General features: G+C 39.5%; 1 protein-coding gene across 13 annotated transcripts in view; it reads right to left on the reverse strand.

The window, feature by feature from the left end:
• Positions 1–247: 247 nt before the first annotated feature.
• Positions 248–22,343, reverse strand: part of EBF3 (EBF transcription factor 3) — a 253,024-nt gene continuing 230,928 nt past the window's right edge. For 2 of the 13 annotated variants that reach the window (XM_068257651.1, XM_068257649.1), the window contains exons 12-17: positions 14,672–14,737; positions 13,342–13,519; positions 12,292–12,480; positions 10,377–10,466; positions 8,882–9,007; positions 248–2,929 (exon numbers count right to left, since the gene is read on the reverse strand). In XM_068257651.1, coding sequence (XP_068113752.1) covers positions 2,883–2,929; positions 8,882–9,007; positions 10,377–10,466; positions 12,292–12,480; positions 13,342–13,519; positions 14,672–14,737 — 696 coding nt within the window. In that variant the 3' untranslated portion in view covers positions 248–2,882. Of the gene's footprint in view, positions 2,990–8,881; positions 9,008–9,433; positions 9,501–10,376; positions 10,575–12,291; positions 12,481–13,341; positions 13,520–14,671; positions 14,738–22,343 lie in introns of those variants that run through there. The other 11 variants (XM_068257648.1, XM_068257646.1, XM_068257658.1 and 8 more) reach the window with 8 other exon arrangements.

Raw genomic sequence — 22,343 nt, forward strand, 5'->3', positions numbered from 1 at the left:
GAAAGGCATGGAATTAAAACAAACAAACACGCAAACACACACACACAGGAAATGGGTTTTACGAAAAGGATTCCCCCACCGATAAGCAGGCCAAATGTAGTTGATCATCTTTCTTTTGCAAGGGATATGCATTTTATAAATGAAACCCCAATGTTGCATTGGTTTTCAATATTTTTTTTTTTTTTTGCAAGATTTGTTTTAATAATCAAAACTTCAGATAAAATTACTAAAGGTGAAATTCACAGACAAGAAATACTTTAATTAAATATTGTGTAAAATGAACATTTTTATACAGTTAAATATCTGAAAAAATGTACAGATAAAACAATCTTATTGTAGGGATTTTAAACAGTAAAATCTACCATTTAGTGAAGCGTTCCGTTGGGAGACAATGTAGCAATGTGAGCAATAACGAACTAATCTAGAACACAAAACAGACTGCATTTATGAAATAACTTGCAAATGTTTTTGTTTGTTTTTTTAAACATGTACACATGACCTCTTTTTTGTCTTTATTTGAACCTTTGCTATACAAAATAAAAATGAGGCTTTTCATGTTTTAAAAGTGTCTAGGTTTTCCCCACTTAGTGAAGCCAATTGGCTTTCACAACATAAATGTGCAAGGCATTCAAAGTCTGTGTCATAACATAGCTTTCACTATTACAAAACACATTTTTAATTTATGTATTTTGCCTAAAAAGGAACAGAAAATGTCTCTCCTTTTTTTTTTGTTTAAACGTAATTCTGCTGCAGTTTGCAAAAGTATACTGCAAAGCCATACAGCAATGCATTTAGTGCAAAGAAAAAAAAATTACCAGTCCATCACCTTTACAAACTATGATTTTGGCACTAATAGGTAACGTCGTTTACCATGGAAATCATCCCAATTTAAAAAGACTTTGCTACTGGGTCTTGCTACAAAATATTTCTCTTTAAAATATATATAAAAAAATTGTGTATTATGAATTTGTATGAAACCTATTAAAACAGTGCATGGTTTAGGAAACTGCAGAGTGCAGCAGAAGATAGAAGCTAAAAAGGAGCGACATAGTTGTATACCAGGATTGTGCTTTTTATAAGATTTCAATTTACATCACAAATCATCTTCCTGACTGTGATGATTTAGAAACCGTGGTGTATGCCTGTGTTGCAATAGCATGGAAATTTTTGTTTTAAATAAAATCATTTTAAGGCATCTGAGAAATAAATGTGGCAATTTTTTTTGTAATCAAAGTATCAGATGTGAAACGCAAATTCAAAAATGTAGGCCTCTGAATTTGTCCAGTTAGCACAGTTTATCTATGTGGCAAGTCATATGAGTGGCAGCTAAAATGACTTTTACATTCTATAAAAAAAAGAATAAAAGAAAAATAAAATAACATACAACCACAAACTCAGTTTGTATTTGTGGTTGGATATCATGCACATTTTCTACTCATATTAATTACAGCCATGTGGCACAATTTTGTTTTTGACTATACAACAAACAACTTTTATTCAAAAATCATTTGTTCAGATAACTTAAAAATAATATAAAAATAAAGAATGAATTTGACTTTTCCCTCAAAATAAAAAAAAAGGACGGAAAGTCTAAACAATAGCACATTTCTGAAGTACAAATGAAATGTACAGACACAATAATTCATAAAAAAATAACAAAAACAAAAAATGTACAGTATGAAGGCAACCTTTTCTTGGCATAATGCTGATATTTTATCATGTCAACACCAGCCCAAAACTAAAATACATACATACATACATACATACATACAGGAACAAAAAAAAATGAAAACAATGGAAAGCAATATACAAAATTTCAAAGATAAATACAATATTTATAATTGATATGTTACAAAATAAAATTTCCCTTCGTGACTGCAAGTGTTCATGTGAGAGAGAAAGTGTCTCTGATAAGAAGACCATTTTATTCTTTATCGAGCTGAATAAAGAATAAAATATACTTTCTAATATTTTAAGTGGATCAAAAAAAAAAATTCAAGACAAGTGTATAAATATTTAGCTACAACTTTGGCAAAATCACAAAAGTCTACAATTTTATAACCACATACAAAACACATTAGGGAATAAGGATCTAGAAGTCAAAAGGACAATTTTCTGGTACAAGAAACATAGACTTCACAGTAGCCTAAGAATGCAATAGTATACAGTGCGAGCAAGAAGTTGAAAAAAAATGTTGCAGGTCACACTTGCTTTACAGGAAGCTCTAGCAGTGGAAGTATATTTGAACCAACAGACAGTAGCATTTTCCTCTGTCAGTGTGCTTGTTGAAGGCAAAGAGATTTCAATATCAAAGTTACAGTTCCTAACTACAATAAGTTACAAAGTTCCATTTCATTAAGATGAAGTTAAGCAATGATAGACCCTTTCCCCGCCAAAGACCCCTCCCCCAATTTAAATGATTCATATATTTTTAATTTTTTTTCCAGTTTGATGGCTCAAACCTCCTTGGCCCCCTTTTTCACCACATAAAAATATTTCACATTATAGAGATACACAACCATTGTGAGTCTAGTCATGAGTACTGAAAAATGGTCTGAGGCATTTATCATCAGTGTTTCCATGATACATTGGAACGGCGCATCCACAACGCTTTGTCCCAACACATAGCAAGTACTAGACATAGCCAAGAAACTTTGTACAAAATAGGCGTCGATTTTCCCCATCTTCTTCAGGATTGAGAAACTTGAAAAATATGAGAAAAGGTTCATTCGACAAAATGGAATTGTTCATGGAGAAGTCGCTCACTTTGCATGACGATTTCTATTAGTCCAGATAAAATCTTTTTTTAAAAGAAACAGTTTGTAGCATTTTGCTTCTTGGTGGGTTTTTGTTCTGAAGAGACTGGTTTCCGTCAGTACTCCTTAATACACTAAATGTGTCCCTTGAAGCTTTCTTCTGAAGCTTGATGCTACAAGCAAGTAGACAAAAGTGACTTTTTACATTGGTGGAACTACAAGACCGGACATAGCTAGAAAAAAAGAAATAAGATTACATTAGCTTTACAAACCTACATGTTCTCCTTCTTTTACTGATTGACCTAAAGCCTTTGGCCCATATGCAATTAAAGTGGATCCGAGATGAACTTTTACTCATTGCATAATTGTGTTCCTTTCCTATTATTTATAGGAGATTCCTCAAGCCAAATACTTTTTTGTTTTTGTTTTAATTTATATTTTTTATAAATATATTATTTATAAACTAAACAACCCACGCCCACGGGTTTTCAGGGAGCCTTGGCAGTAGCAAGGGCTTATGGGAGCTCAGTCTGGGCAGGAGGAGGGGGAGGTATTACTAGCCAGATATTTCAGAGGCACAGAGGAGGAGGGAGAAGGGGGGGGAATAGTTTTTTTTGCTCAAGATGCAGATAAGCCTGCCTCTGTGTAATGTTTCCAAACAACATGGCTGCTTTCATTGTATCACAAGAAGAAAGAATCATATTCTATTAAAGCTGTTTGCAGCCAGAATTGCTGTGTAAACTATCTAAACTTTAGATAAGGTAGACAAGTTACTTGTTATAGTTAGTTTTTCATCTCGGAACCGCTTTAACTTTTTTCTCTTTCGTTTTCTCCTAGGTGATATTTTTCAAAATGGTCAATAAAATGCAGTTTAAACCACCAGAAAGTAAGAAAATACCCAAAACAATTTTGGTAGTGCTTTTTCACCTACTTTCTGGTACGTTTTAAGTTGCAAAGTGCTGAAAAGTTATTTTAAATAGAAGGTGAAAAGTTATCTCTTAGGAGAAAAGTGAATTGCATAGGAGTCTTTTTTGGTTTTATTAAAATGAGAACTGCTATACATTTTTATTCGCAAGCTGTTCACTTGGTTAGCCTGCTTTGATAATTACGGTTATTGAATTTAAGGTATTTTTTTGCTAGGTTTAACTTGGTCTCTACACTATTTGCTAGAGATAGTATTAGTTATCTGTCAAGATCATTTGAGAAGTTAAGTTGATTCAGTTTTTAGGTGACATCACTTTAGTTTCTTATTTATTGCAAAATGTTATGGGCCCTTCAAATCTTATGCTTTCAATTGTATTTATTATTTGGGCTGTAGATTTTTTTTTTTTATTAGATAAAGCCATGCGACCTAAAAAATTAACACCTCACCTCATGTTTAACTGGTGCTTTAAAACAGGGCAGCAAAATTAGAAAATGTATATATAATATACATTATCATATTTGCTTAATTATATCTGTACAGGCTTGACACTATAGAGGTTAATCTACATCTGCCAGAAGGTCACATGACACCAAGCAAAAATTCCACATTTTCATCTGGCATGATGCAAACTTCAAGACCCCTGAAAACATAATGGAACCGAACAGGTAATTAAGTCTATTTACAGAGTTTATTTGTCTCGCTACCCTCACCTAGAATGTCATTTTTGCCAAAAAAAAAATGTATTGGCTTTGTTACCCTTTAAATGTTTTCCATGACAAAACACTAGAGAAATAACAGCTTGCAGTTTTCTTTTTTATTGTCTTGGGGATATATAGGAAAAAAAAAGATTCAGTAGACATTGCCTGGATGTGTTTGAATATATTAGCTAGTGCTTTTAAGGGAGATAAAGGGAGACAAATCAAAAAGTAACAAAAGGAGAGGACATTTAAGCAAGGAGAGGGTTCTGACATTTTGGTGCAAAACATCCTGCCTCCCACATATGATATTTCTCTTAGCGTTTTTGCTAATAGCAAACAGTGGTCCAGACTCCCTAGAGACCGCCTATGTTGACAGCTGAGAAACAACATGGTCACTTCTGGTAATGTCAGATGAAGCCAACTCACTCACCAGCTCAGGACCAGACATTTCTCTAGGTCTAAATTAAAATCTTATGTGCCAAGGTTTGTCTTTATATTTCTTACTGCTTTGGCCTGTGGGGAGAACCTGAATATGGAGATATATTTTATTATGCATAAAGTGTGTATGTATATTATATAATATTTTTTTTTATCAGGTTTTGATGTTATTATTCAGAATTATTAGACTGGTTGGATCTCAAACACTAGAGGGGGAAATTTTGTAGCGAGATAAAAATAATAATTTGATTGTATGCCATTTCTTTCATTAAAACTTATTTTTTTCCCCCTAACTAATTCATGTGCTACACTAATAAATTTTCTTATGTAGTGATCTAAGCTTCAATTTCTCAGTTCATTAATCCCAACAATATTAATTTGTTTTAGGCGCAGTGTTACAAGTTTATAGCTGCGAAGACTTATGTCTGGTGAGTATATTGTACAGATCTACTGTAACACTGGAAAACAATTATCGTTTGGCGCTCTGCACGCACCTCGATTATTATTAAAAAGCATATGACTCATAGGAGCTTCAAAACTATTTAAAGCGTTTATTGATATTAGCAGCACGGCTGATGCAGCTATTGGAAATAGAAGCAGCACAAAGATGCTCCACTTTCCCAGCAATCTGAGCACTGAGCAATTAAATCAACTCTTTGATTATGCAGATAATGAACACTTAATTATACTTTTTATCTATATATTATTTGGAGGCAAAATAGGAACACTGTTCTTTTTCAGAAAATACTAAGGGAAGCTATGAATAGTTTTTGTGAGTTATCATTTGTAACAAAACTTGCTTTGGATTCTTGGGTTGGGGATTTGGGGTATCTCTCAAGTGTGCTCAGATACCAGCATGCTCTCAGAATGTATGTCTATTATATAATAAAAACTATTAACCTGTTGGGGACCGTAGGCTTACACCCCCCTAGTGACCAGGCTATTTTTTACAATTTAGGCCACTGCTGCTTTAAGGCCTCGCTGCAAGGCCGTTCAGAACACAAGTGCCCCCCCTTTTCTGCCCACCAACAATGCTTTCTGTTGGTGTAGTCTGATCCCCACCGATATGTTTATTTGTTTATGTATTTGTGTTTTTTTTTAATTAATATTACTTTTTTTTTTATACCCGCCTCTCCCTCCCCCTGCCAGCCAATCACCATGATCGGCTGTCATAGGCATCAATGACAGCCAATCGCTCTTCTGCCTCCCAGGACATGGCTGTCCCCAGTATATCACTGCTGTAGATGGCAGCACTGTACAATATAAATAGACGGCGGTTTCTCCATCTAACAGTCTCCTAGAGGTGATCGCCGCTGGGAGACTGATGAAGGAGAGGAGCTCCGTCATTCAAGCGCAGATGTGCGATCTCCTGCAAAAACCCTGCCCCAGGACTATACGCCAATTGGCATTGAGCGGTCCTGGGGCTGCCGCTGTATCCACTGGCGTGGTGCGGTCGGCAGCCAGTTATCCAGCAAAAAAATTCCCAGCATGCAAAAATTCCACTTCTGCAGGAAGGGGTGCAAATGTAATCAGTCAAAGCTGTTCAACTAACTGATATTCTACATTTTGTTTTCTCTTCCCTGGTAAGGGGACATTTACATGTAAAGAGAATTTTCTGTTTCTGACTAAATGAGTATCAAAACCTTTTTTTGGAAGCACTAGAGAATCATTTTTGCAATTTAGTTACTGAGACATCTCCATTGTTCCCCGAGTATCCCCGCTGGAGATATCATTGGTGATCCAGAAAACCTAGGCTGAATACTTCATAATCATCTTTTGGGTGTTGCACATTTGCAATCATCTCTTGGGTGGTACACATTTGCAATCATCTTTTAGGTACTTGCAAAGCAGCCTCACCGTTAACTGAGATGATCTAAGTTAGGCCTCTTTCACATGGGCAGTTGAAACCACCTAGCAACTACATGGGTTGATCTGCCTGGTGCTTCCACGTTGCTACAAAATATGCATGGCCAGTGGAATGGTGCCCATCACCCACTAGATCAGGGGTGTAAAACTCAAATACAAAGTGGGACCAACTTGTGGGCCAACCTCAATGTTTTGTGGCTTGCTCACTACCTTTTAAAGTTCTCTGGTCTCTAATGCTCCCCTATACGTTTTCCTGGTGTCTAGTGGCCCTCCTCTTAACAGTTCCCTGGTGTCTTGTGTTTTCTCCTCCACTACCCCATAAGGCTTTCCTGGTGATCTAGGCCTTCACCTCTAGAGTTGGCCAAACAACATAAAGTGGGAATACAATACGGGCCAAATTTGATGGCTTTGTGGGCCAGTGTTTGTAGTGTGCACTAGATGTTGCAAGCCTGCTGCACAATAACTATGCTGTGTGTTAACCGCTGACACGTGGTTACAAATGCTACCATTTGGTTGCCTTACGTAGCAAATGGATGGCACACATTTCCTAGCAGGTTTGTGGCCCATGTGAAAAAGACCTGAAAGTGGTAACATGAGATGATCATGAATGAATCCAGTCCAGGTTTGTTGAATAACTTGTTGTATCACCTCTGGGGAATTGTTGGAGGTTCGCTGGAAATACCTCTGTAGATCAACCCTACTGTGTACAATATTAAAGGAGGGGAGTAGTGAAATGAAGACATGTTCACATTGTAATCTGAAACATCCAATCATGCACAGCATTTTTAAAAAATTTCCATGCACAGGGGATGGGAGGGGATGTTCATCGTGAGCACCAGTTCGCTTTATAACATAGACATTCTTTATGAAATCACTAGGACTAAATGGATTCATGCACACACCAGTTTTTAAAAGAGGTTTTCTGCTTTGCTCTAAAATCATGGCCCCAAGACAGCAAGTTTTGCTACAAGTAAAACTACTAAATACCTAATGCACGTTCTAAACAAAATATACCTGTCAGGATATGGAAGCTGCCATTTTGTTTCTTTTGGAGAAAGCCAGTAGAAAAAGAAAGAGTCCTACGGCCTTCTGTAAAATGTTACAAGCATATAGCAATGGCCTGGCTTTGTGTTTCGGCTAAAACAGGTGTACATAGTATATATCACTTGATAAGGTTGCGTTACTGATCTTAGCCGTTTGATAGAAATGTCCGAATTGGCTGCATGCTTGTGCTTAGCATTAAGTCACTAAGCAACAATGCAAGGAAAGGTGCTAACCTCACCTACAAATAGAAATATATATATATATATATATATATATATATACATATATATATATATATATATATATATATATATATATATATACACACACAGCAATGGTAGCTCCCATATTTCTGTCAGAATGGGTTCTCTAAAAAGTGTACCTCAACCTCAACTTTGGATATCTTTATCAAATAAAATGTGTTTGCCTGCTGTCCTCTGTAGGATACCTTTGATTTTTGTGTCTCTGAAGTCCCATTCCTTAGATATGCCCAATTAAAGTCTAAAAACATGGAACTGGGAATATCTGAGGAATGGAACTTCACAGAGCCAAAGCAGAGATGCATAGTTACAGGAGAACATACAATTACCTATTATCTCATAGACATGATAATTTATAGTATCCACAAATAATCACTAACAACAGATTAGTTATATTTTTTTCTTTCTTAAATTGTGTGTGCTACTGAACACCATTGTTATTTCAGTTGTTTTTCTAATTACCTATGTTTTTTATACCCCTAACGTGCCCAAACATTCATGTTATGTTTTTTTAAAAATCTCTGCAGCAACGCTTAACATGGATTTCCTCTGTAGGAGCCATGGTAGGCGTTGCCATCTTGTCACATGACATGAAATTGGGTGATGGACTCCCTTTCTTATTGAATCGGGAGTCAAGCAGCTCTCTGGTCCAATAAGCTTCAGTCTTCCCATTGGGATTTCTGAAAACCACTCATTGGGGTTCAGAAAACCACCCGATTCACCCATTTACAAGATATCCATGAACACCAGACGCTATAATAATTGTTTTCTTTCATACTACAGTATATAAAAACTTTAAAGCCTGACATTGTTTAGGGAGGGAGGTAAGGAGGCATGCAATGTATACGTAATATCTATGACAACTATATATATATTAGGTCTAGTCGTACATACATTTTGAATCATGAAGTCTCTGGTGTTTTGTGCCATTCTCAAAGCAAACGCCAAATGGAAAAACGAAAGAGATGCCACCTCCCATACATGCAGTATACCCTCCCAAACCATCTTCCTCTCCAGATTCTACAGTTAAAAAATATTTAACAAATAACAGCTTTTTAGTCATGTTATTTTACATTCAGATTTAATGTATTCAAATAGATTAAGATTTATCAGCATTCATTCAATTTGAAAAATAAATCCAGTTTTAAATTTACGATACATATTCTTTGTCTTAAAACTGTATTTTTTTATTATTTTTTTTTTGCTATGAAATTTATTAGAGGCATATTATTTATTTATCCTGTATTTCATATAAAATGATTGCTAATGCTGAATTAAATTTAAAAATTAGAATTGTCAATTTTTTTCAGTGTTCTACTCATTTCAACTGGAAGGAATGATGGATTTTGGTATTTTGGGAAAAAAATAAAAACAAAAAACAAAAAGACCAAAAATTCAACAATAAACGACTATCTTAATGCACGATTAAAAATGAAAATGTCTCACATTATGCGGCACTTGTTCTAGCGTTATCAATTTCAAGATTTTGAGAATGTGGGAGTGTAATACATGTCTGAAAAATAAGAGAATATTTGATAGCATATAACCTATGGCATTATAGAATATATATTAGGCTGGGAACGTTTATGATACAGTTGAATTTTTTTGAATTACGCTAGACACACAGATATTGCAGTTAAAAATTATGCAGTGGAAACATGCAATAACTCCGGTCACTCATTGCCATAGCTGAGAGAGTCATAATTTTCCTAATACCAAAGTTTCATTGCAAAGGGTGATAAATTAAGTACAATATTGGGTAGGTCTTTACAGTTATAGGAGTTCATAGATAAGTAGGACTTAGTAATTCTCCCTAAAGTCTATTTTCAGAATTCCCATACCAAAAAAAAAAAGAAAAAATTGTAGCCAGTTTACTTTAAGGGTACAGAATTTTTTCAGACTACAAACAGGGCAAAAAAGTTTGAGGTAACTTTTCTAAACTTCTATCAAAAAATTTTAGTCAAAAATAACTTGTCAGGGCAGCGGTTAGCTGTCACAACTGAGATGCTGATGCAGTGCTGGGCTAGGGGCTGCCACTATACCACTGCTAGACTATTAGAACTACTTCTACTATGTGGCAGAACACACCTCAACAGCATTGAAGAGAAACCCTAGATCTGACAACTAACAACCAAAACAGAAGTGGGTGAGAACGGAAGTGGTATTCATCACAACCAATAAGACATTGTAATAATTTTCTCAAATACATGGCAATAGGAGATCTAGATTCTGATTGGTTGTTATGTGCAACACCTCCAGTTCTTTATACTTCTGAGCAGGGTCCCTTTAACATCATAATCTGTCAACACACACACACACACATTGTTAAATCTAACATTAAATCTAATGAAGGTGACTTTCACATTTTATTTTAATCACAAAGACTCACCTTGAAGTCCATTGCCGTTTGCACTGGTGCAAGATGGTGGCGGGGAAGCTTGGGGCCTGACGACTGGGGCAAATGCACTTTTCTGTTTTACTGCGGAGATGACATTTGCAGGTGAGAATGAGAAAATGCCGTGTGTACTGCTACAGTTTGAAGGGAGGGTGACCGAAGAGGCTGCCATTGTAGGACTTGACGGTACTACTGCAATAAAGCAAACATAATCAGGACTCAAAAGGAGTTTTATTTTAACCCATGGCAGAACATAAAAAGAGAGTGATTCAGCCTTGCCTTGTAAGGTCAGGAATCAAAAGGTAAAATAAAAATAGCCAAACTTAAAAAAATAAGCAAAGACGATGGCAGGGCCACTCTCTGATTAAAAAGATCTGGGATCTATGCACAAAGTATCATAGGTGGGAGTTTTTAAGTTTCAACAAGTGGCTTCAGTATTGCCCTTACTGGGTCAAACAATTGATAAAGGTGTGGGGCCTAAAAGTCCAATGATGTCCAATTTTCCAACAGATTTTTTTGTCTTGTAGTTGTAGCCAAGTCAACTTTTGAAATAGTTGCAAGTCTTCCATTGCTTGATGAACTTTTTGGGTGTAACTGACAAGTATGACTGCTAATCATAATATATTATTTTTATATTACATTGTCCTCCTTTAGGTTTGTCTGAGCTGCTTTGGTTTCCTCCCACGACCCAAATATACTAGTAGGTTAAACTGCCTTCCCCCTTTTTTTTTTTTTTTACAGTATTGCAGGTACATTCGGCCATGAACGTCTTTGAAGGAGAACGAAAATTCAATGTTTTCAGTAAACTATTTTAGAAAAAGTGCTAACGTAAAATAAATATGTACAAAAAAAAATTGCAAAAAACAAAGCACGATTGTTCTGAGTAATTATACACTAGAAACTGTTAAGAAGGGATAACTTGTCTGTTAGGCACTAAAAAGCTTGCAAGTATTTGTTAAATAGCTGAAGTCATCCATTCAGCTACGACTGAGGCCTTACAAATAATTTCAGGAACAGTCCTATTTTTGAATGAACTGGGCTTCCAGTTCAAATGAAGTCAAGATTTTATGGTGGATAATACTTCCAATGGTATAATGTTACCTTAGAGAAAAGTCACCCATGGTAAGGCCTCTTTCAGATGGACAGCTGAACTGTGTCCATGTCGAGCAGTTCATCGGCCTGTCCGCCATCCATGAACGCCATTTCGGGTGCAACTTAAATTCCACCAAATTGCAGCAGTTGCAACATCAGGCATGCAGTGGTGTAATTCCGTGGCACAAAACTGTGACATGCCACACCAGAACAAGGCCATGCTCAAATGTGTCTCTATGGGAGGGCCGCCACGGGAATTTACCAACTTCAGCTGCCTGTCTGAAAGAGGCCTAAGTCTAGCTATGGCTATGAAGTAATTTAATCTACTGGACGTACTTTACCTTCTCCAGTCCATACAGTCATGAACTCTTTGGCATGTGGATGAGGCGCTCCAGTTTATGTTTGAGAAATGAGGAATCTGTACTTATTCCTAAGTATATATTGGTGTAATAAATACACTTATGTGTCATGTAGTACAAGTTTTAATGAGCTGCTTAGACAGCACAGCATGCCTATGGGAAATAGTAATAAGATATGATAATGATATGGAACTTTTGCACAGAGACCCCATTTTGCTCTATAAATAGCTGTAGAGAGCATGAGCCATGCTATTTACAGGAAAAGGTTATGGCCCATACGGTCAATCCCATTTTTAACTTCTTATATGTTCAGCCTCTAGTCACCCTTCCCTTTGTCAAATAAATTGTAGCAAAAAAAGTAAATAATAATAAACACACAAAAAAAGCAAACAACGCAATGCAAACACAAAAAAAAAGGAAGGAAAAGAAAATCTATAAGAATGGTTATAAGCACTCACTGCCGTAGGGAGAGTTGGCGGATGAACCGTTGAGGAACCCAGGTGAGCCGGGTACTCCTAAATTGGGCATTCCTGCATTGCCGTACCCATTCATGCTATTGCTGACCGTGTTGTAGTTGGACTGCTGGGGGGTGCTGCTGGGTACATATCCTCGTGGCGATACACTGCTTGTGTTACGGCTGTAACCTACTACAAGAGAGACAGAAAAGGCACAATATAAAAAAAAAATCAAAAACAAACAAAAGATAATGTTACTATCATTTATAATAGACACTTCGGTTTCCCTTCCACGAGAATCCACATCAAACGCTACACAGATTTATTGATTACACAGCTTTACTTCACAATGCCTCTTACTGGCCCTATCAACGGTTGCAGTTCAAGATAACCTTATCACTCCAACCCTACTTAAATCATCTACGAGCGCACGCTGTGTTGTTCCCTCGCAGGCTGAGACAGCCAACAAAAGCTTTCTTCGATCCAATTGTGTCAGATTCTTTCCCATTTATCCTTAGTAGCAATTATCAACAGGCTTGATTCCTGGTTTGTACTAACACAGAAGGTGAACTTTCAGCCTTTTCAGACCTTCAAATGCCACCAGTGACAGGCAACAACTTGTTTGCTACACCGATTTCATCTTAAAGAGGCTATTTTTTTCTTCCTTTCTAAAGGCAGGGTGGTGCTACGCATCTAATGGGCTATAGGCCGAGGTTCCGTACACTCTACGCCGGTACATTCTACAGCTACTAGTGAGCTACTACGTCGGGAGACAGAAGAAGCTAATTACCGTTTCTCAAATGCCAAAACAAGTGCAAATAGAGTTACGCTACTTGGCAGCCAAGTGATAATATAATAAACGGTACATGCATTGCAGCTATGGGGGGGGGGGAGGTGTAGCTCTTCGTCTAGTAAAGATGCATGTTGACAAGGGAGAGTTTAAGAAGAACAACAACAATATGAAGGAAGGAGATTACATCCAACGATATGAATAGATATTAACTAAGCAGCGTGAGCAGCATCTGGAATCAGGCTCCGGGTCTAAGCACATACCTTGGTCATTAGCTTGAGATGTCTCTGACACGTTAACTGCTAGTTGACTGCTGAAGGAATTTACTCCCATCATCCCGCTGTGAGAAGGAGTGTTGGCAAGAGAGGGGATCTGGTTGTGGTTGCGTGGCACACTGTATAATGCTTCGGCAATGTCAGCTGCTCGTTTCAGGATGATCTCCTACACAGGAAGAAATATGCAAACGTTCTTTACCAGGTCATGCCATGAAGCAAGAACTCACCACTGGAATCCAGGACAAAAGGTGGCGCTAGTCTAGTTTTGGAGATTTAAGTTTAAAGGGAACCCAAGGCGAACCTTGAGTAAAAAAAAAAAGACATACTTACCGAAGAGTGAAGCCTCTGGGTGCTGTAGAGTCTGTCCTTGATCCAGAAGATCTAGGCCATGTCCCTCTGCAGGCATGAGAAGCATGCTCATGCCTGAAGAGGGGCACGCCCTAGATCTTCTAGAGCAAGGACAGCTCACGTGGGTGTAGCACGCACCCTGCGAGTATGGCTGTGACTGCGCAGTAGCATGGAGGTATTCATGCATGAGCGGTGTCGGCTTACTAAGCAGGCGCAGTTGTACTTAAGCAGGAGCAGTATGGCCGAGCTGCTGCCTGAAGAGCAGCGCGGCCCCGATTTTGTCCTTGTTGGGTCCACGCTCGGCAACGTAGGACCAGGCGATGGCATGGAAAGTCTCTAAAGGATTCACAGGTAAGTATGTCTTTTTAACTTGAACACAGTACTTTTGAGGGCACCAGATCCCTAAGATGGATGTTAGAATATTGTGGTGACTAGGCTTGTCAGCTTCCACCCATCACAGCCCTGTCATGTTTATTACTTTTTTTTTTTAAAGTCTTGCCAAGCTGCACAAACCAGGTCCAGTTATTATTTAAGTTAAAACTGACACAAATGTAAATGTACTGTGTCAAAGCAATGGGCATGCCTGTTACGATTTAGTCAAATATTTTCTCTTCCTTCTACTTGGCAGGTTTACTGCAGGCTTTCCTATTAGTCACTGTATATTTTGGACTGAGTTCAAGGTTACTCTCTCGTCTTAACGATTGCTTATGCTTTTGGCACCTTACACCTAATTGTCATCTCTGATAGGAAAACTAGCTCGGAGAGTAAAGAACGGCAATGATGAAACTCCCCCACCCCACCCCTCTTTTCCCCTTGGTAATACTCATCACATTACACTGCCCTTAAGGTGACTGGCAAATTCGTCCATTGCAAATAAGATTGTATTGATATCTTGCCAGGCCCGAGCCCGAGCTTCCTAAATTGCGTATTTCTGAATGGATCTCTCTCCCAAAGAGCTTTAATGACTTGCCTGGTTGTTGTGTGGCATTCCGTATAAGGCTTCAACGAGGTCGGCCGCTCTCTTCAGTAATACTTCCTGTAGGCAAGACACAAAAGAGGAACAGAGGGGGGTTGGTGTTATTGTTTAAGAGGTAGCCGGGGCAGAAGCCAGAACATGATGGCAAATTTAAAAAGCAGCACTGCGGAAAAGGTCAGACAAGAGTGAACGATACGTCAAGGTTATTACAACAAGGCGACAGCTAAATATTGTGCACGGTGGAAAGAATCTGATTTCCGTTGACAGTAAGTTAGGATCCTTTCAAGCAAATATGGAAACACAGAGCATAGAAGTAACCATGTGTGGGACCAAAAAAAAAATACGGAGGTTACCGTTGCTGTTGCCCATTTGAGAATATGACTTGTCTGGTTGACATGCTTATCTTTGAGGCCTATTCAGATTGGAGGCTGAACTGCGCACCTGTCAAGCAGTTCAGCACCCCGTTTGCTGGTTGCATTACCCAGCAGTAGAGAACCACAACAAGTCGCATCTGAACTCAACTGCGCTCAGATGGGACTCCATGAGGGTAGAGATGTATTAAGATGTAATGGGGCCCTAGGCAAGGAAGGTAGTAGATTTGGGGCCCCCTCATGGCCCTTTTGTTAAGCTAAATTGGAGAGAGGTCAAAGAAGGTGACACGTGGGCCTCTTGACACCCACCAGGCCCCAGGCATCTGCCTAGGTTGCCTGGTGGATAATCCTGCTCTGATTGGGGGGGGGGGCTGTTCTGTAGGGGATACCGAGGGCTAACAAGCACCAGCTGCTGCAGGAGAACAGCTGACAGGCAGAAAACTCGCCACCATCAGCTGCCTGTCTGAGAGAGCCCTTAGACTTCAATCCTTTTGTGTAGGTAAGGTCAATGAGCTGCACCTAATTCTGACTTGCTTGCAGATATAAATTTTAGCAGACCAATTCCAAGTTGCATGTAGCTTGCAATAAATTTGCATTTGCAAGCCAAAATTATTATCATCTCATTGGCTACCTCTGCCTCGGAATCACTAACCATGAACAAAAGATGCAAATCAGTGCAGTTGCCATACTTGATCAGCAGGCTTGTCCTTGGTAAGTAGCTCTGCATATATCAACTTGCAGAATAACCTTCAAAGGTCAACAATGGAGGCCTTCATATTTTTTTGGGTACACAATGAACTTCCATCTGTTAAAGCACACCTGAACTGAGAGGCACACGGTCGCTGCCATTTTCGTTTACTAATAAACAATGGGCTTGATTCACTAAGCTGCGCTGCTAAAGCTAATGATGCACGCTATGCTACCAATAGCATGCGTAGTTAGCATTAAAGAGAACCTGTAACAAAAAAAAAGTCCCCTGGGGGGTACTCACCTCGGTACGGGAAAGCCTCATTGGGACCCTGTAGCTGCAGGCAATCCAGCACTGGCTCCCACGAAGTGTCCGGCAAGCCGGGCTCAACAAGCCTGACAAGGCTAATGTATTTACCTTCCCTGGCTCCAGCGGGGGAGCTGTTGAGGCACTCAGCACAGAGATAGGCGGGAATAGCCAATCTCTGTCCAGTCCGCTGTACTACGCAGGTGCAGGAGACTTGCGCCTGTGCAGTAAAGCGGCCCGACAGCGGTCAGCTATTTCCGCCTATCTCCGAGCGGAGAGCCGATACTGCGCCTGCACTGGAGCTGGGAAGGTAAATATTTACATCCCCGCTGTTCTGGGAGCTTTTTCGCCACCGCCAAGGGACAAAGGAGGACGGAGGAAGCCACTATAGGATCCAGGAGGCTTCTCCCACCCAAGGTGAGTACCCCCCAGAGGAACGTTTTCTCATTACAGGTTTTATTTAAGGCAGGTAGGGTGAAATTGCGCAAGTAACAGGAGGTTACTCACGCTATTTTCTTAGTGAATCATCCCCTAAGAGGGCATAATCCATCAGTATGTCGCTTAGCAACACCATTCAGATCCAGGTCTTCCCCAAAAGTCTGAATGTGATTTGAGTCTGAGGAGGAAACCGCTTCAGCTCTTATAAATAACGTTGTTGTGAAATCTTTAGTTTTTATGAGAGTTTTTCCATAATAACGCTTCAAATTCCGGCCGTCCACCTGCAGTTGGCAACACTGGCCATTCTCAACCTCAGAATCCAGCCGTCCACCTGCAGTTGACGACCCTGGCCATTGTCAGCCTCGGAATCCGGCTGTTCACCTACAGTTGGCGGCACCAGCCATTCGCAGCCTTAGAATCCAGCCGTCCACCTGCAGTTGACAACACTGGCCATTTGCAGCCTCACAATACGGCCGTCCACCTGCAGTTGGCCACACCGACCATTTGCAGCTCCAGTCAGCGAATGGAGGAAGCAGTCACCACAGATTTAGCAGTGAAGTCTTGCGGGTATTAAACAAACAAACATGACAGGGATATGAAAAGCGCAGGCACTTGTTAATTCCTAGCACTTTAGTCGTGAGGAACAATAAGTAATTTTCCATATCTTAATTAAATTGGCAAACTCCTTAAAGACAACATCTCACCTCTAATTCGTGCCCGAAAATTTGCCAGCGAGTTCAATGCTTATTCCTCTTTATTTTGAACAATAAAGTGAATTAGCTCGGGTTAATCTAGTTTTTTTTTTCCCTTCATAATGACATTAAGAAATTTTTCAATTAACCTCTTTGACTGTGCGCCATAAAGGACTTCATAAATGGAATCACATTCAGAGAGTAGAGTGCTTTTGCCTAAGGGTAGAGATGCATTGAGTTTGTCTTATCCGCGCCTGCATGCATACCTCCACTTCACCATGCTCCGGATTAATCTCTAGTTTACTTAATTTTTACAAGAAATCTCTCCTGTTTGACTTTTCATTCCCTTGGAGGATGCTGCCATCATCTATGAAACATTTATTCTGCACTATATTAAGGAAAGAGCGGCTTTCTCACCACTGCTATCTTCATAACCTAGGTGGCCACACTAATATGCTTAAAGCACACCTGTCACTTGCTTCCAAAATCAGTAGCGGTCTTATAAACCTTGCCTGCCACATCTAATTTTCAAAACTCAAATGAATTATGGAGGGCTCCCAGACTTTTGCGTAGTGGAACTCTAGAACCCACCTGCATAAAAATTGAAGGAGCAACAACCACAGCTGTAGTAGAGTCCATATTCTTACCCTTCCTCCGTTAGGGGAGCTTCCATGTCCTGCTGCTTGCTTCCTCTAAGTAGAGTAACACTACATTGGTGGTCCACCTATGGGGTCCAACCAACTACTGTTTCTTATGTCCTTCCTGGCCCAGAGTTTTCTCACATGTCACGTGACAAACATAAAGCTAAAGAAAGCATAGTAACGCCGAAACCGGTAGTGACGTAATGGCACTGATGTGGAAGAGGACACACCCCTGTGCTGTGATTGGAGAACTGTTCCCTATGAGGTTTCCTGTTGGGTTCCATAAACCAGACTAGCACAAGAATTTCAGCTACCCCTCAATCCATGAAAATCATAGAAATGTGGGTAACACAATGGCGAAGTAGTTGGCATTCTCACCTTGCAGCACTAGATTTTGGCCAAGGTACTTCCATTCTTTAGTCCCACATCCAAAAAAACACTTGCAAGCTACCCAGCTGCTCTCAAAAATTTACTCACATCGAATTTTGATTGGCCAATTCACCACTTCTACGTAGTACGAGAGCTTACCTACACAATCTGTTCATAGTATTGCAAGTCTATTGGCCCTTATACTACATGGAGGTGGTAAAATTGGTCAGTGATTGACCAATCAAAATTGGTTGTGCGTATGCACTTTAATCCATCATGGGGATGTTAAGTTTTGAACACAGTGGCATAATCTGTGCAATGTACTCTGTATAGCACACATGTTTTCTGCTGAACTTTTACAAACGCATCATAATCCCATATATAGTCACATGCAGCATCACCGATTTCTACGTCTTAGGGAAACTTCACCGACCTCCCGTCTGCCTTCCTAACAAAAAAGGATAAGCTGCCATAATTTACCAAATAATACACTTGTCCGACGCCAACATGATGAATGTCTACAACGCCGATGATGAATGCGCTGATTTCGGGTTTCAAAATGATGTCCTGTTTTTCGGACGCCGGAGGTTAATGCACATTGATGCAATCTTTAATCTTTGAAAAAATTTCACCGGCGTCACCTCGACTATAAAATTCACGGGAGGATCTGAAGACCCCAGAATGACTCGTCGTTTCTCTCATCTTTCACAAAATTTCTGTTCTGGGTCTCTTTTATTTATCAAGATTAATCACCGTAGGCTCTACTTTTTTTCCTCCCGTAGACGCCATACGTTCGCAGGAACAGCACTTAATCCACAAAGTTATCGGATGGATGGCTTTTAGAATGGGCATTTACCTCTGAAATTGGTGTGTATGCTTGATGTTGCATGCATCTACTTTGCATACAAATAAAGAATTATACTTGTCGTGAAGCAGGTATAATCAATGAAAGGCACAGCTGTCTTAATCAGATTTCATCAGCCCAAGCAGCTCTCGGTGAGCAAGATAAAGTGTTATTCAGAGGTGTTAATAATTACTCATAATCTCTCCTATCATATCACAAGACTTTTTACATGGCTCTCAATTTTAAGCAACGATTAAAGCAATTAAGATTTCTGCATTTACAAGCTATTTTTCATTTCCGGGATCTATCCTACACCTACTTGTCCATATGGTACTGCGCCATCGTAACATAAGGATAGTTTAGGAAAATTATGTATGCTCTTATCCGTAATCTGCCTATTACTGGATAGCATCTTAACTAATGAACCCGACTTGCTGGAGCGCCTCTTAAGTGGGGGGCTTGTCACAGGCGAGACGCAAAATAAGGGAAGGGAGAAAAAAAAATAAGTCTAACCTGATCCGTCAAGGATGGTCTGAACAAGTTTGTTTTGTTACAATATGTCGAGTTTATGCATAGCGCCTCACGCTGTGAATACGATTAGCCCTGGATGGTGTTTGAAAAGCATTTCAATGGAAATTTTCGGTGTCGCGGCCATAAGTGTAATTGGCTGACTTTCAATAGGACATAACAGCCTTCAAGTTAAATGGAAACTATTAAAGCTCAAATGATTTTTTTTTCCCAGCGTTGTTTCATGACAAATGTACAGTTTTATTATGACGAGTGCATGCTCTTGTACAGTGGTCGGCGGCGATTTGAATATACAAGATTACTCACACGCCCGATCATCGAGAACGGTATATATCATCACAGTTAAAAGAGGTAACCAAGGTGACGTTGCTTCAGGTGCTAATGTCATTATAGAACTGTAAAGCAATTACTCTGTTAGTTCTTGCCTACGGCTATGAATACATTGAAGAGTACAGAGCCATTAGATGTAGCTACTTCAAAAAGCAGGGGAAAAGAAGATGAATTTTAATGCATGGGTAATTGCTCAACATGACCGCATTCCTAATAAATTTTTGTATATTAGGAATAAAAAAAATACGGAATATATTGGTGTGTACGTCGCGTGATATGGTTAAGGGGGGACAAACGCACGTGGAACGCGTGCAATTAATTTTAGGGAAAAAATCGTTTTAGCGCCACTGCGTACCTTTTAATGCGGATAATTTTTTAAGGTACCGTCCCAGGCACAAAAGTAATTTGTTTTTGCCCTGATTTCTTTCCCGTTGCCGCTTCGTATCTCTGTGTGTTATCCTGGATAATTGAGGACAGCTACTTTTCCAGCAACAAAAGGTTAATGTTACACTCCATCTCTCTTTATGTAGATTAAAACACACGCTACAGTGTACATGCAGTGATATTAGTGTACATGGAGGTAGCGGTTAATTACATTATGTCTTATCTTTCAAGAGGGTAACATTGTAGCCATTGGTATTAAAAGGAGGCGACCATATTAATCCAAATTAAAGGCGCCATTTTCTGGATGGCTTTTGCAAATAATGTGGCCAGTGCAAGCCAGTTTTGAATAACTGGACTGTGCAAGGAATCAAATGACCAGATGCACATGAATGGCAAAAATGGCTACTGTGACCTGAGAGTTGTCTTCCTCCTTATGCAGTAGAGTGTCGATTATCTGGAACTCAGCTAACCAGCAACCCCAACCAACCAGCAGAAATCGCCACAGTACTCACACTGGTGAAGGTCAACTTTTTAGGCTGTTTGTGGGCTCTGCTGTGCTAAAAGACTGGGTTCCATGGCTCCCCAAGGTTATCATAATATGCTTGCAATTACTGTATTTTAACATTTATTACAGAGCTCATGGGATGCATATAGTGGGGTATGGTACTGTATTAGCTAGAAGTATTTTTCAGGTTAAGTCTCAAGTAACCAGACAGCACACTTAACCGACATCAGCAGATCCCTGACAGTGCCGAATAACCAAGACTTGATTGTCCAACTCCAGTCCTTAAGGGCCATATTCATGCCAGTGTTTAGGATAGACAGAAACATTGAGAAATGTGTTGTTCTTGATGAACCACATGTCCTGATTCAGTCCCATCAATTAATTTGAACTGTGCCAAAAATGAACGAGGACCTCAGCTCTTGAGGGCCAGAGTTGGACATCCCTCTAGTCTACAGGAACCTGAAGGTCATCTTTGGATTTAGGCCACCATTATTCAGAGAGCGGGTGGGTTAACTAACTCATTGCTATTGGTGTTCTGAGAGACCACAAACGGAGATGAGGGTTCCTTTTCTTTTATACATATATAACTAATATCCATGGACATAAGTGTGCATTTATATGCAGCCACAAGCAAGCACTTTACAGTGGCCTGCAAGTTAGAATAATGCATATATATGCATTATTAATGATTTGACATGCTCCTTACCTTGTCATAGCAATGCCATGATGACATATTTAAGGGAACTCATGAATTACAGGGTGGATGTCAGTGCACATTGTCACTTCTCCACACGTCCATTAAAATAAGTTGGGCAATAAATATTGCTGTGCAAATCACAGCAAAAATATAAACAACAGATATGGAGAATTTCCTGTTGAGTTCCAGGTCGTAAAACAGTCATTTTAGAAAAAATAGGTAAGTGGCAAACATCTTTATCAAGATATACAGATGATCAGTCCTCCTAGAACCACTTCTGCCTAAAAAATTTCCTGATTCACAGGATGGACCACAACGAACTACGGACATGTCGAAGGATCCTATGTTGAATGTAGGATCCGTTCAGATCTGTGCCGAAATGTCTATTCTGTCTGGTGCCCGTTATAGTGATGGAACCCAGAGTTCCAGCCTGTATGATGTTTTTCCGGACACAAGTCAAACATATCATAAAAGCAATGCTTATATTAATGCCTAAAGTCATTGTCAGAAACCAAATCAGAACAGTGATTCCAGGCATGAAAATTGAATCTTTTAGGACACTTGTAAAGGGATGCCATGCCCAAAAGCAAAGGAAAGTATGATTCCTGGCAAGGAGTCCTATTGTTTTTCCTGCAGCAGGACAGCTCTACTATTACCCACGTCCCTCCTCAGAAAAGATGGTCGAAGAGATGCTGATAATTTCAAGTTGATGCAAACTGTGTGTTAATTTTACGCAACCTAGGCCAATGAAAATCGGCTACGGTAGTGCCAGGGCCAAGCACCATACCCATACAGAAAATTAAAGTCAAAAATATGAGCTTCTCACTAACCATCCCTCCTCACCACAGAGAGCCACAACTACAGGCTTGTATG

This window comes from Hyperolius riggenbachi, chromosome 10 (assembly GCF_040937935.1).
Source record: "Hyperolius riggenbachi isolate aHypRig1 chromosome 10, aHypRig1.pri, whole genome shotgun sequence".
In the NCBI taxonomy this organism is placed as follows: domain Eukaryota; kingdom Metazoa; phylum Chordata; class Amphibia; order Anura; family Hyperoliidae; genus Hyperolius; species Hyperolius riggenbachi.